This window comes from Coturnix japonica, chromosome Z (genome assembly GCF_001577835.2).
Source record: "Coturnix japonica isolate 7356 chromosome Z, Coturnix japonica 2.1, whole genome shotgun sequence".
Lineage (NCBI taxonomy): Eukaryota > Metazoa > Chordata > Aves > Galliformes > Phasianidae > Coturnix > Coturnix japonica.
The window spans coordinates 58,472,952-58,487,485 of record NC_029547.1 but is presented as its reverse complement, the minus strand read 5'-3'; the positions used below and the strand labels follow the sequence as shown (position 1 = coordinate 58,487,485).

The 14,534-nt window shown below is 46.5% G+C and overlaps 1 protein-coding gene across 9 annotated transcripts in view; it reads right to left on the bottom strand.

The window, feature by feature from the left end:
* Nucleotides 1–5,627: 5,627 nt before the first annotated feature.
* Nucleotides 5,628–14,534, bottom strand: part of PALM2AKAP2 (PALM2 and AKAP2 fusion) — a 234,630-nt gene continuing 225,723 nt past the window's right edge. For 7 of the 9 annotated variants that reach the window (XM_015849809.2, XM_015849810.2, XM_032441519.1 and 4 more), the window contains 2 exons: nucleotides 12,586–12,624; nucleotides 8,580–8,672 (listed from right to left, as the gene is read on the bottom strand). In XM_015849809.2, the coding sequence (XP_015705295.1) occupies nucleotides 8,580–8,672; nucleotides 12,586–12,624 (132 nt within the window). Of the gene's footprint in view, nucleotides 8,673–12,585; nucleotides 12,625–14,534 lie in introns of all 9 variants that reach the window. The other 2 variants (XM_015849807.2, XM_015849808.2) reach the window with 2 other exon arrangements.

Below are 14,534 nucleotides of genomic sequence, written 5' to 3'. Positions count from 1 at the left end.
GAGGGAGAAAAGAAGAAAAGTAGTGCAGGGGAAAGAGGACCACTAATTATTCTGGGCTGTGAAAGCAAATCTTGGCCTTAGACGTAAAAGAGAAGAGGAAGGATGGAGAAGAGGCTGGATGAGAGTGCTGTGATTTTTGTTATGACCATTATCTGGATGACTACATTCTTGGGAAAGCAGATCAAGGAAGAGAGAAAGGGTGGTGAACTGGGATGCACCGGCTCTATAACAAGGGCCTGGAATGTTATCTGAACTGTCCTGTTCTGCTCAGCTAAGGTGGAGCCTTTCCAGGACCTGGCTCAGCCCTAGCCAGGGGCAATTGAGTGGAATGAGCGCCTTTCCAGAGGCATACAGCTCAGTGGGATCCAGAGGAACCCCTGGTTCAATGGAGAGGAAAAGGTCTGAATCCACCCAGTTTCCAGAGTGAGAAAGGTTGGCTATGGTTTTAGTCGCACTGTGTTTACATTTTCCAGGCAATGGAGAGCTGCTGATACTGCGGCATGCTGGTGACACTTAGGAGCTCTGCCATCTACTTTTTCATGTGGCAGCTCTTCCAGCTGAACTTCTGCAGCTCAAAACCAAGCCAAAACAAATGTCCAAGTCCAAAACTTGAGTAGGAGTTCTCAAACTTCTTCCTGGAGTACAGAACTCCAACTGCTTGGGGCTGGGCCGATCCATGACACTCAGTGAGTACCCCATGAAGGCTGTTGACAGCTGCCTAGCACAGCCTGAGGTGGTTTCGGGGTGGGAGGCTGTGGAATAGTGGCATCACTTGTGTGTCACTGCTTGTCTCAGTGTGGTGGGTGAGGACTTCCAGGTGACCTCTGATCAGGAGGAAAGGTAGCCCTGTTTGTTAGCAGATGCTGCAGCCACACCTAGATAATCACCTGCCCTGCAGCATGGAGGTGGGGTGCTTGTTTGAGTATGGCAGAGTGGAAAGGTCCCTGGGACAGCAAGGAAAGGTGGTAGGATGGAATGGACCTGGACCTGGAGCCTGCCCCACATTGGATGTACTCTTGTGTGATGGTGTATGGCAGGCTATGGGGTACTGCCCCACTGCAGGGTGTTTGTGAAGAAGGGCATGGATGGGGTAATCTGCACTTCATCCACAGTGCAGGCATGGCAGGAGCCCCTCACCAGTAGGGCTGCTCCAGTTCAGGTGCTCCAGGGAAAGCACATGTAGGTATGTCAAGGTGGGTCTCGTTATGTGCTGTCTGGGAGGGAGCATCCTCCTGGGTGGACAACAACAGATGGGGGGAGTTGCAAACAGGCTTGGTAGATCTGGTGAACTGATTGGGTTCCAGTAAGTGTGTGAAAATACATTAATGTGACAAGAAACTGGGAAAAATCTGAGGAAAATCTTGGAGTTGAATAATGGGATGATGGATAAAGTGTACCCAGGAAATGAGAAAGTCTGGGCAGTTTTCCAGCAGTATCTCAGCTGCTAACTTTTCCCAAGCTGCAGCTCCTCAATGTCTAGCAAGCATGAACAAATATATATACAATATTAAATGTTAAGCTGTGTGGCAAGACAGCTGCTGTGACTGGCACTCACTGTTCCCTTTTTTCCTCATTTCAGCTCTCTGGGACACTCAAAGCCTAGTCAAGAAATAGTTTGGATGTCATGGCCTGTTGTGTAACTACTGAAACACTGGTCAAGAACAGTGCTGCTGCTAACTGCTGCAAAAATGCTTTTCCTGACAAGCTCCTCTGCAAGCTCTCATATCTCCTGCTCTCTGCACAGCAGCAGGGGGAGGAATCCCCCCAGCACTTCATCCCCTTGTCACTGTGCACTTTGGTCACAGGTTGAGTGCCCTGCCCTGGGACATCACCTCCGAGATGACTGTGGGAGCCACAAAGGACTGATGTCCAACGTAGAACAGGGCAAGGTGGGCAGCTGAATGCACAGGGGCAAGGCCAGAGTGATCTCTGATGTTTAAAAGTACAGTGATTTAATATTTCTTCTGTGCAGGAAGGGGATGAGAGATGAAGAAAGCTCTGAAAAATCAAGCCTTTCAGGTACTGAAATGATGTTTTGATCCTTTAGCGCTGAAGCATCTCAGAAACAAATTCCTTGGAAACATCCTGCTAAGCTCAGGTAGGCTATATGGACAAATCTCGTATCTTATAAGCTCAAAGAGCCAGCATATCAGTATATTAGGGGACAATGCTACAATCTAGCCATTTCCTGACTTCCTTTTGACTGACTGCTTTGCTTTCGTGACCCTCTTGCTTTCCTGACTCCCTTGCTGACTCAGCAAACAGTGGCCTGGGGTCACCAGGGCTGATCCTCATCCTGCACCATTGTTACCCAGGCCTGGCAAAGTCTGAGACCTGTTCTGAGGCTGCCAGATTTCTGTCTGCTTCCCTAAGAGCTTGGCTAAGCTCACTGCTTGCTACACAGCGTCCAACCCTGCTCAGACATGGCCTGAGCTTGCTTTCAGCTGGCTTCAGAAATGGCTCCCTCTGTGAATAAATTCCTATCAGCAAGATTTTCCCCTATTTGTCTTTCTGTTTTCCACTGTTTATAACTCTGCCTTCTGACCTGCTTTACTTAACCCCTGTTCCTGCCAAAAATTTCCACTTTCTTTATACAGAAAGTATCATGACTTGAAATTAACTTCCCCATTGGAAACAACCCTATCGAGCTTATATAAGCTCAGCATCTCTGCAGCTCCCCGTGGCTGAAGCTTGGCATGGCTGTTTTCCTCAAACACAGAGTTAAAGGAAAGCTGTAGTTATGCTCCTTTTGGCATGAGCAATGCAATCAAGAAACTTTATTTAACTTACTCTGTTCCAGTGCCCATCCAAATCAAAGGTGGTCAGTAAGAGAGCTGTGATGTGGGATAAGCTCTGACTAAGGGCCATCTCCATCCCATGAGGCAGATGCAGGATAAGATCTCTATGGGAGCCCCTGATCTTGCCACCTGGAAGCAGCTGTGTTTTGTGTGAAGACAGGGTCATACTGAAATTAGGAGGGAACAGCAGAAGCAAGGAGCTGGGAGGGAACAGAGAAAGGTACTGCTGCTGAAGTGTGTATCCTCTGAGGGCTGGAGCTGTGCCCCAAAGCAATGCTCCTAGAGGCAAAGAAATGAGCAAATGTCCTACTTTGCACCTTTTCCTCTTCACCCTAATGGAGCAGGGCTGAGTCTTCCTGTCTCCTCTACAGAAGGTGGAGTGTCACCTGGGGTGACAGGGTTGTTGGGAAAGTCAGTTCCCATTGTATACTAGGAAACTCCACATTTCTCCATGGGGCTGACACTTCACAGATACTCACAACTCTTCCCTCCTTTTTAATGATAGGTTATTTACCTGTCAAGCCATGCAGGAACACATCAGGATTATGTCACTATCTGTTTTGCTAGCACCTTCCCAGATCGGTGTCCTTCAGTAGTGGCTGGAGGACTTTGCTCAATTTAGCACGTGGCAAAGAGATGCTACAAGAGGCGGATACAGTTTAGTGGGCATAGTGGTGATGGGTTGACAGATGGACTAGGTTTTATTGATCTTTCCCAACATTTATGATTCTGTGATTCTATGAAGTGCTTACTGGGGCTGCTTGAGGAGGGCTTGCTGGCTTGGTAACACAGGTGGTGTCTTTGTGCACTGAACTCACTCTGAGATGTGCCAAAGCAATGACTGTAGGCACCTTCCAGAAGGACAGAGCCTCATGCCTCCCTCCATCCCTCTGTGCAACCACTGTGCCTTGTGTTTTGTCCGGGAGGATCTGTGCAGTGCTACTGTAGGCTGAGGTGGCTCCCCATACCCCTGCATCCCACCCTCCAGATGTCAGTGCTGCTGCATGGTTTAAGGGTTGCTATTCCACAGCCTTCTGATTCTCTTCATGGACTTTTCTTTTTCCTCTGCCACTGCCCTGGGTGGGATCGGAGTGAAACTGAGGCTCCTGGTGGTGCTCCAGCAACTAATGCTCATCATAAAAGCTCTGCTGGAGACACAGCCAATGAACCTGTGGGTAAGGTGCCCAGCTTTGGATAGCATTTTTAACCCCCCTTTTACTTCTTGGTCTCTGTTTTTTTTGATGTGTTTTTGCTGTGGAGCTGTTGTGGCAAGGTGCTGGGATGTATGGGGGATCCCAGAGAGCAGGGCTGGGCTGCCTGCTGCCAATGGCCTGCTGAGCACCCAGCCTCATCAATTCAATAAGGTCACTGAAAGTCATTTATAAAGTATGTGGTAATATTTGTAGGCCAGGTCCTGCCTAAGCCCATCCCTCTTCTGCTGTAGCTTGTGGTGCCCTTCCTGATACCGCATGCTCTTTCTTTTTTTTTGTGCACTGATCCCACAAAGTTGGCTTTGTGTTCTGGCCTCTGTCTGGTCCAGGAGATCTGAGGCAGGGATTATGCCCCTTAAACAATGGATAAAACAGCTCTTTCGCAGACCTTAAGTACTTACAAAAATACTCTAAAGGTTGGCAAATGTCACTTTGGCCATGCAGTGGTGGGAATTTTAGCTGTCCTAAGTGTTTCTTAGTGGACAAATATGAACAGCTGCTTACAGTGGAATTTATTGCCAAAATTCCCAAGCCACTGCTGCCCACGGATGTGACAGTACTCATTTTGCAATCTCTAACCCTGCAGTGTTTGTTAATGGGAGAGGAAATCCACAGAGCTGCTCGCTGCAGGCATTTGGATGTTGTGCCTGGAAGAAGGGGGGCTCAGATGGAACAGTGGGAGCAAACAGAAGGCTGTGCTGCCTTTCAACAAGACCTGAACAGATGGGTGAGTTGGGTAGAGAGGAACCTAATGAGTTTCAACAAGAACAAGTCTATGGTCCTACATCAGAGGGGAATAAATGCACACATCAGTACAGGATAGGGAATGACCTCCTGGAGAAGAGCTCTGCAGTGGACAACAGGGTGACCATGAACCAGTAGCATGACTTCTTGGCCAGGAAGGCCAATGGCATCCTGGGGTGCATTACAGAGAGCATGGCCAGCAGGCTGAGGGAGATGATCCTTCCCTTCTACTCTACCCTGGGAAGGCCAACTCTGGAGCACTATGTCAGGTTCTGGGTGGGAAGCAGGAATCTCCTGGAAAAAGTCCAGTGGAGGGCCACAAAAATAATTAAGGGCCTGGCGAATTTCCCATACTAGGGAGGGGTGAGAAGCCTGAGACTGTTTAGCCTGGAGAAGACTCAGAGGACATCTTATCACTATCCCTAAGTATCAAAACTGGTGGGTGTCAAAAGGTTTGGGCCAGGCTCTTTTTGGTGGTGCCCGGTGACACAACGAGAAGCAATGGGCACAAACGTAAGAAGTTCCTTCTGAACATGAGGAAGAACTTTTTTACAGTGAGGCTGGCAGAGCACTGGCACAGGCTGCCCAGAGGGGCCATGGAGTCTCTATCTCTGTAGACATGCAAGACCCACCTGGATGCTTCCCTGTACAACCTGCCTTATGGAACCTGCTTTAGCAGGGAGGACTGGAGTGATGTCCAGAGGTCCCTTCCAATCCCTATGATCCTCTGATTCTATGAAACTGCTCACATGGCCCACTGAGATCCACGTTGTTCTCAGCCCTCAGGGGGCAACTGGGCTGTAACCAAACAGTGAACTGCCCCCAGCACAGGGGGACCATGCACCTGCTCCCATTGCATCCCTGCCGCTGCTGGATAGAAACACAAAGCAGGCTTCTGTTTTAATGAGAAAATAATTATATACTTGCATTGTAGGCCTCACAGTCACTATAAAACAGAAGCAGGATAACATTGAAGTGGTTAACATACAGAAAGCCAGGTACTGTTGAAGCTGTTCGGTGAGTCATGGACAAGGATGCCGCCTTCCGGTTGCCAAACCAAGTGATGTTGTTTCTGTTTTCCTTCAGATGATGTCAGTATGGAGCGAGATGAAGCCCAAACTGGCAGCCTTTAAAACAAACCATTCAGAAAACCTGCGCTGTAACCCCAAACTGCTTATAATCACAAATGCTAATGCTTAACTATTTCTCAATACACAGTTTCATTAAAACCAGTCTTTGCCACGGGAAAGGATCTGAGCGCTTCTTTTGCGGAGAGAAAGTTAACTCTGCAATAGTGCTCCTTGGTTGCTTTGATATAGTTATATATAGATAGATATGTATTACTGGCGTATACTTATAAACACCTAAGCCTGGTAGCATGCAAATGAAATAACAGAGAGGCGAGTGAGCTGCACAGCACCCGTGCTACTGCCGCACCAAGTGTGCGCTGCTGACAAATGCCCATAATTTCTGGAAGAGAAGAACACTGCTGGCTGCAAAGTTTGGCTGCCCGGGGCCGGCACATGCCACTGCCATGGGGAGGAGAGCGGAGGCCCCCAGTGCTCCTTTCCCACCACCGTGCCCCTCGTAGAGGGCAATCTGGTTTGCTCTTCTAGGACCAAGGGGCAACAAAGCACGAGGAGGTGTCTTGAGATGGGTGACCAATGTCAGCTGGTGTGGGAGGAAAGCAGACCTCCGGGTGGAGGGGAACACAGATGTGCCCCCATCTTGGGGAGCATCGTCTGATGCGGGGCCCTCTGCTCAGGGCACCTCGTCTCACAGCAAACAGGTCAGCAGGGCCTTCTTGTGCTCCACGGCATGGAGGGAGACAATTCACAGAGCTCATGGGTGCTACAGTTCCCTGAAAATGGGCCTCAAAATGTCCACAGGCATGCTGGGGGGGATTGTGGGGAGGAATATTGTTCGGTTGCAAGCGCTGTGTTGGTTGAAGAAAAGCACCAGGAGTGTATTCACAGTATTGGTACTTATTAGAAGTGAGCTCGCTGCTCCACAACAAAGCAGCGCAGCAGGCCATAAAGCCAAGGAGAGGCTTGGGAGAGGACTAGCACTGTGGTTTTTAAAAAGAAGTCAAAATAATCATTGCTTGTCTATAAAAAAGGCAGAGCGTTTTATATAGAAAAAAAGCTCAGCATTTTTGTTGTTGTTGTTGCCTCCCAAACTTGTTCATTTCTGGTCCAGAAATTATGGTTCCCAGTTCTAAAATACTCGTATTGTATTGCTTGCGTGAAAAGAGTAAACCCGCAGCCTCTATACTACATACAAATACAAAGCACAAGAATAAATACCACATTTCTTTTCCTAATTGTCAGCTTACAAAATTGGTCAATACTCTGCAATTGTGACTCATGCAAATACCATGTTGGGTCAGATTTTGATATCACAAATACTGCATTAACTCAGTGCCTTGTTTTTATATCCCCTTTCAGACTAAAAAGAAAAAAGAAAAAAGAAAAAAAAAAAAAGAAAGAAAAAAAGAAGAAAAAAAGGAAGAAAGGAAGGAAGAAAGAAAGATATGAGCACTCACCCCTACAGCTGGTAGACAGCCTGGGAGAAAACCCGCACATGCACACTGCCACTCGCATCCTTGCACACGCACACGCGCCCCATGCACACACAGATGCACACGAACCCCTGGTGGCTGATCCCGGGCCAAAGCAACAAGCACGGGCCCCGTGGTCTGCTTGCAGCGCTGCACGCTCTGGCTGGATGGCAAACTTCATGCTTCCCCCCTGCCTGCCCCCTCGCTCCCTCCTGCCCCCAACTTCTTGTTGCCTGGGGACCCAAAGGCTCCCACAAAGCACTCTGCTTCAAAGGCTTTTTATGTCGTATAAATATAGTGAAAGACGTAGCTCTCTTTCCTCTCTATCTCATACCTCTTCCTAGGCCAAAGTCTGGCTCGGTTCAATTATTGCCTCATTTAAAAATTAAATGTCCTTTATTTGTAGTCATTCCCCACTACCTTTCTGCTTCAAACTATCCATCTCCGTCAGTTATCCACATACGCCATTCTTTTCCCCCTCCCCACCATCAAAAAATAGTTGTCATCCGCTAAATACAGACTTTCTATTTAGAAACTTTGTTAGGTAAATATGATCTGAGAACCTGGAGCTCAGGTGATATTGCAAGCATATAGGATCCTAAAGCTAAGGTGATCCATTTGGCTTAGCTCTCATCCCCATCTATTCCACTCCTGAATTGTGATGGCTTGTGTTTGCAACACAAGGGCTGTATTTACTGAGTCTGCTGGATTGTACATTTGTAATAGATGCTTCCCCTTTTATTTGTGGTTTTTTGTGTGTGTTTTTTTTCTTTTTTTCTTTTTTTTCACTTAAACAGATAAATTACTAGATAAAGGGTGCAGACCCCCCCCCCCCTCCAAAAAACCCAACCCCACTCCAATTCCAACCCTGAACCTTTCGGTCCCCTCAAACAAACAGCATCAGAGGGTGACGTCGTCACACGGTGGGGGTGATGCCGATGTGGGCGCAGACCCCATGGTGCATCCCAGGCCTCCCCAGCCTTGCAACCCCAGCATCATTACCAGGGGGGGGTGGGAAGTGGGAGAAAGCAGGGGTAGAGGGAGGGGGGCATTTTCCAAGTGGGCTGTCCCTGTTGTTTTAGAGTTGCCGGGAGCTGGATCGTTTCTGTGTCTGTGTGCATCTTCGAGTTCGTTGTGTATTTAATAAATATCGGATTAAAATGCTGCTGCTTTTTTTTTTTTTTTTTTTTTTTTTTTTTTTTTTTTTTTTCCTTCTTTTTTTTTTTTTTTTTTTTTTTTTTTGGTTCTGCAGGTGCTGCCACACAGCTACTCGTCCTCCTCCCGGTTGGCATAGATGCCGGCTTCCCAGCGCAGCGCCAGTGCGCTCTTCCTGCGGTTCACCCTGGTGGCCTCCAGCACCTGGAGGGACAGAAGGAGAGGACATCCGTCACATCGCTGGGTGAACAGACATAAACATCCGCACATCCAGTAGGTGTACTATACATACCGAGGTATGTATGCATATGTATGTATACATATAAAAACACACAGTATATATATATATACACACAAACATATGCGCGCATATAAAAGTGCACATATGGTATGCGTCTTATATATGGACTCACGTGCATGCACAGAAACAATTATTTTAGGTAAGGAACAGTTTTAAGATGTGTTCAACAAGCTTAAAAGAGTAATTCAGAGTGGACCATAGGCTGCTGGCATGGGGTGTGCGCACACGATGAGCTCCTCTGCAGATACAGAACAGCAAATGCCTGCCTGCACCAGTCCTCCTGGAGAAGCCCAGTTCTTAAGTTTAAAGAGACAATAAAAAAAAAAAGAAAGGAAAAAAAAAAAGGGGTAAAAAAGACCAAACAGCAATATCTGACTCATCCATCAGCTAATGGCTGCCACCCCAGGTCCTACAGCCTCCAGCATGCTGCTCTGCACTGAAGTGGTCTCCTGAGACCACTAGATGCCATTTGATTCCTCTGCATAGAAAGTCAGATGAGGGGATGATTTAAGCCTTGGCTGGGGTAGAAATAAACAGCTGAAGTTTAAGAATCACAGAAGCAAGTTGGAAAGGACCCCCAAGGACCATGGGGTCCAACCCCCATCTCCACACAGCACCACTCAAACCCAAACCCTGTGTGTGTGAGCAGTGCCCAAACATTCCCTGAGCTCTGGCAGCTCGGGGCCATGCCTGCTGCCCTGGGGAGCTGCGCCATGCCCACCACCTTTCCCTAAGTTGTGGGAGTGGGAGCAAGGCTGAACAGTTTTTACTTTATCCAGTAGAGGGCAAATGCACACAGAAAATGAACAATTCATTGAGGGAAAAAAGAATCCATGAGGAAATCCTTCTGGGATATTAGCTGCAAGCAATTGCAAGGCTGAGGGCTGGAGGTTTAAACTACGTGCCTGGGGTGCTGAGTGCCCAAGCCATGAGAAGACACTCCAAACCACGCTTCTGAACAAAGGAGAAATAAAACCACTTATCAGGGCATCATCGCTGCCTCAGAATAAGAAATTACAGAGGCTGCTCTATGGTTAGCAACAAAGGGTAAAAAAAAAAAAAAAAAAAAAAAAAAAAAAAAGAAGAAAGTGTACCACCTCCGATAAATGAGAAGGTAGAGCTGGCCTCTCCAGACACAGAGAAGGCTAAGTTCTGAAAAAAAAAAAAAAAAAGCATAGTGTTGGTTTGTTTTTTTCCCTTCAAATAGCAACAGGCAACTACCAGGAGACTACTGAGACCAGTGTAGGGTAATGACTAAGAAAAACACAGAAAAAAAACATGAAGATAATGGAGGCTAGGCTGAGCTTTGAGCCCAGATCTCCAGACTAGCAGCTGGGACCACAAAACCACCACGTGTACCCATAACAATAGATGGGACCAACTGCTGCCACTGCTTTCTGAATGTACCTCTAATACCACCTGAGATGGGGTGGCTGGGCTCCAGATGGATCACGGGGTAGGCAACTGGTTCATGCTTAGCCTGATGACCTGGTAACATCCATGGAGAAATCATATGTTGTATTTCGGTAATGTGACCAGAAGGTACATCAAAAGAAAGGATCTGGAGTGCAGACATTGGAGTGAAGGAGAAATGTGTACCATGACATGTAGGGCTATAAAAGTGCCCTGCAAAAAACTGCCGCACCAATCGTCTTGTTGCAGCTCTGGGTTCTGCTGAGAACTTCAGAGGCTCTTCCTTGACAGACTGAATTTCAAATGTTTGTGAGGATATGGAAAGAAGATCGAAACAGCTGTCACCATCAAGTACAAGTTTAATTTGTTTACCTCTCCTAGAGATGGAGACCAACCTGTCCTGAATCTTACTCTGACAGATGTAACAATATCTGCTCTCTTACTGGTAATGAGAATAAACCACCAGGTGCCAAGTGAAACTGACTACCGTACAATACAAGCTAATTTTCACTGTACTGTGGCAGCAAAAACAATGTGGAAGCAAACAGATTTTTCTGGAGCTTCACATATTTCTAACTCTTCCCATCTGGACCTGGAAGAACTAAAAGCAACAGGAGTAAGAAAATGCAGAGATTGCACTGTCTACATTCTGCCATCTCCACGCAGAAAGACACCTCCAGGGAAGCACATCAGGCACAAAGGAATTACAGAAAACCAAACGCTTTAACACACAGCTAGAGCTACTGAGTGATGAACTGCATCGGCTACTTCAGCACAAAGGTATTTTCTGCACTGTGCCCATTCAGTGCTAGTCTCTGAACATACCTGACCTCCAGTGAGCATAGTGAGGAGCTGTCTGGTGGAATCAAAATGTTCTTAACCAAAATAAGAGAGTAAGAGTACTATTGCTCCCAGTCAGTACTGTAGCATGAGCTGTGTATCCTCTGCCATCATACCTAGTCTGCTGGTTTTCTATTTCATAAATAAAAAATTTTCAGCAGTCACCTTAAAAAACTATGTCAGAATTACCTAACCACAGTTACCAACTACAGCATGACTAGTACTCAGCAAAGTCAGGTTAATGCCAAGTACATCCAATAACACTTAGACCTGTAAGGACAAAATCCACTCGTACGGGCACATGGTTATCAGTGATCTCTGTAGGACTGCACAAGGATTTGCTTTTAACACAGACTTGGCTCTTTCCCCATTCACACACATCGCCTTCCAGCTCACTGCTTCTCATGCCAGCACCCTTCCACAAGGCAGGCACATTGAGCCTGCACCTGAGCTCCTGCCCCTCACAGTATTGTGTGTGAAACAAGCTTCTGGAAGCTCCTACATTGCTCCACTCTAAATCAGTCACTTCTGACTGCTAGCAGTAAGAAAAAACCCACAATAAATTAATGAATAGGGGAAGGCATAGTTTTCATTTTTCTTTACTCTCCAGGATAGATGATAACCATGTAACCAGCTTGAGGCGCCTGATGTGGAGAAGACATGCTATGAGATTGGGAAATAGTGGGAGGTATGAGGATGTAACACATTGCTGATGCTGGACTAATGAGTGTCAGCCATTACCAGGATCTGTTTCTGTCCCTTAGAGAAGCCCAGATTCACATGTACACCTGCACAGAAAACTACAGGCAGCTGAAACATCCATATTCCTGAGCACCTCATTCCTAAATAACAGTGCAAAACTGCTACTGATGCATTTGGCCAAGTCCAGCTTTGAAGGACTCGAAAGTGTAAGTCATTACCTCGTGCATTCTGCCAGAATGCCAAGTGTCACTGAAAATACCTTTTTTATAAGCAGGTCTGGGTTTCTTCTACACTGAGACCAGCGTGAATATTAAGCGGTGGGACTGTGGTCATATCAAGTTGCAATGCACAGGGACAGGGACGTGCTCACACCATTCCCCATGTGGGAGCATGCATTCACACGTTTCTCTCTTCTTCCACCAAAGAAAGGCTGGTGTGGGGGTGTCTTCCAAAATGCTGCAGACTTTGCTGCTGCTACATACTCTTAACCAGGGATGGAGGAAACACACACACAGTATCTGAGGGTGCCTGGGCCCCAGGCATGGCTTTACCAGCAGAATAGCAACACAGAAGTTCTCACTTCATGCCTTAGGAATGCCTCAATCCTAGGCTGCAGCTCCCAACCCTTTACTTGCAACCCCTCCCATGCCAGGGGTTGTAACAAGAATCCAGGGGAGAGTAAACCTGCCACACAAACACTGGTTGATGGGAGATAAGATGGGATATCCCCCACACACATTTGCATCCCAGTTTTGATATGAAACAGTACTGGCACACAGCATGAAAATGCAAACTGCAGCAACATGCATTGAAAACCACCATGCAAGAGGAAGCAAAAATAAATAAGCAGTTGAAAAGTACCTCTGAAGTAACCTTGCTAGACAGTAATTTACAGGTGTACTGGTAGAAAGGGAAAAGACCAGCATTAGTACATTGAACAAGCATGTTGCAACTAGGAAACAAGAACAACATAAAGAAACTGTAAGTACTTCCACATCTCAGAGAACAGGATTTCAAGCAACTTGGTGTCATGAAAAACAAAAAACAAACAACAAAACATTGTTGGTCCAGCCCACTTGGTTGTTTTGTTGTTGTTTTTTTTAATGACATTGCTTGGCCTGTCTCAGTCTTGTTTTCTGTTGGTGCTTGACTCATTTTTCTGCTGATGCTTTTTTTCCTCACCTGCTAAGCCTGTACATCCTCTGAGGAAGAAACTGCCCATTTGGCAGAGCAGTGAAGTTCTTCCAAAAGCAGATGAACTTGGTTTGCACTCTATCATCTCTGAAAAGCAACACTGGCAATCCCCAGCCAGAGCTGCCCTGATGCAACCACTCAAGTCAAACATGAAGCAGAAGGTGGAGGTGGTTAAGGTAAAAGCAGGAAACAGGTTCTCTTGAAACTCTTCTGCCTTCTGGTGCACCTTATGTAGGAAGAAACTTAAGTCCTACTGACCAGCACTCAGCATGTGATACAGAATTTCCATAGACTTTAAACCTCTCAAAAATCCCACTGAGGTGATCACATCTGATGACTTCTGTCCCTGCCTTAGCAGGCCATAGAGGTGCTCTTCTGTTTTGTTAGATACAGGCAGGGCACACCCTATGGTTAGGTGCTCAGAGATCAGTGATCCCAGCCAGGACATCAGGGCATGCCTTGAACTGCAAGAAGAGGCAAAGTAGTCCTGGCAATTGTGTGTCTAAGAAGCACCAGTGCACGCACCTGAGGAGTTTTGTACACAGGTACCTAGAAAGAACCTGTCCACTTGCACTAATGACACCTTACCTACAATATATGGCTATCACAGCTGTGTGAGAAGGTTTCAGTGAAGGCAAGCCCCACTCACTCCTTAAGGGGGTTAGTATGCTGGGGATTTGCACATGGTGAATATACAGCTTCTTCATCATGGTGAGGTTTTGAGTCAGCAGATTTGCTTCATGAAGCTGATGGAGGTTTTTCAAGGCCTTCAGTAGGAGAAGGGGCCAAAAAGCTTCTGGTGTGCTCCAGAAATTCATCTGCTTGCATGTTGAGTCATCCATCCTACTGTGTCTTGGTTAATCAGAAGAAGTGCATCGGGATCCCTCTGCATTTCATCTCTTCCGACCCCTTATGCTGTTTTGCAATATTCACAACTAGAAGCTGCCAGAACAACACTGTCTGGTATCCACTTTATAAAACTTCACTTCTACGTACCTCATGAGACTCTGCCATCAATGAGACTTAATAGAAAGTGGTTTGCTTGGAGCATGAGCTCCTTGCATCAGGGATCATTGTTCTGACATCTCTGGAAAGTGCCTGGAGGGCTCTGGCTGCTTCATCAAACACAGAACACATTTAAGAAGTTTGGTATCTCACTTACATCTCACTGCTCTGCACTGACTCCCTACAGAAATTCACAGTGTGAAGAAAAAACATCTCATACTTTGTGGGGAAACAGGTTGTGCTGTTTCCCAAACCTGGATTTCGGGACTTCCAGCTACAACATTCATAGCTCCTCTTACTATTGCCTTCAGTAAAGAGACTGGTAGGTTAAGCTGCTACAGGAATGGCAGAAACCTGGGCACCCCTTTCACAAACTGAAATTCTCGCCAATTTTCTGTTTATGTTTGTGTGGAAAAAAGAAAGGCATGAATATATGGTTGATCCACAAAGTTGAAGCAGCTGTTAAAATAACCCACTAGTTAAGTCTTGATGGCAGTTGGATTAAAAAAAAACCTACAAATTTCAGGGCAACTGCCTACTGTCCTTACTATTAATATAATTATTAGTCAAAGTGGAAATAATGTGACTTGTTTTGACATTTTCCCAGACAC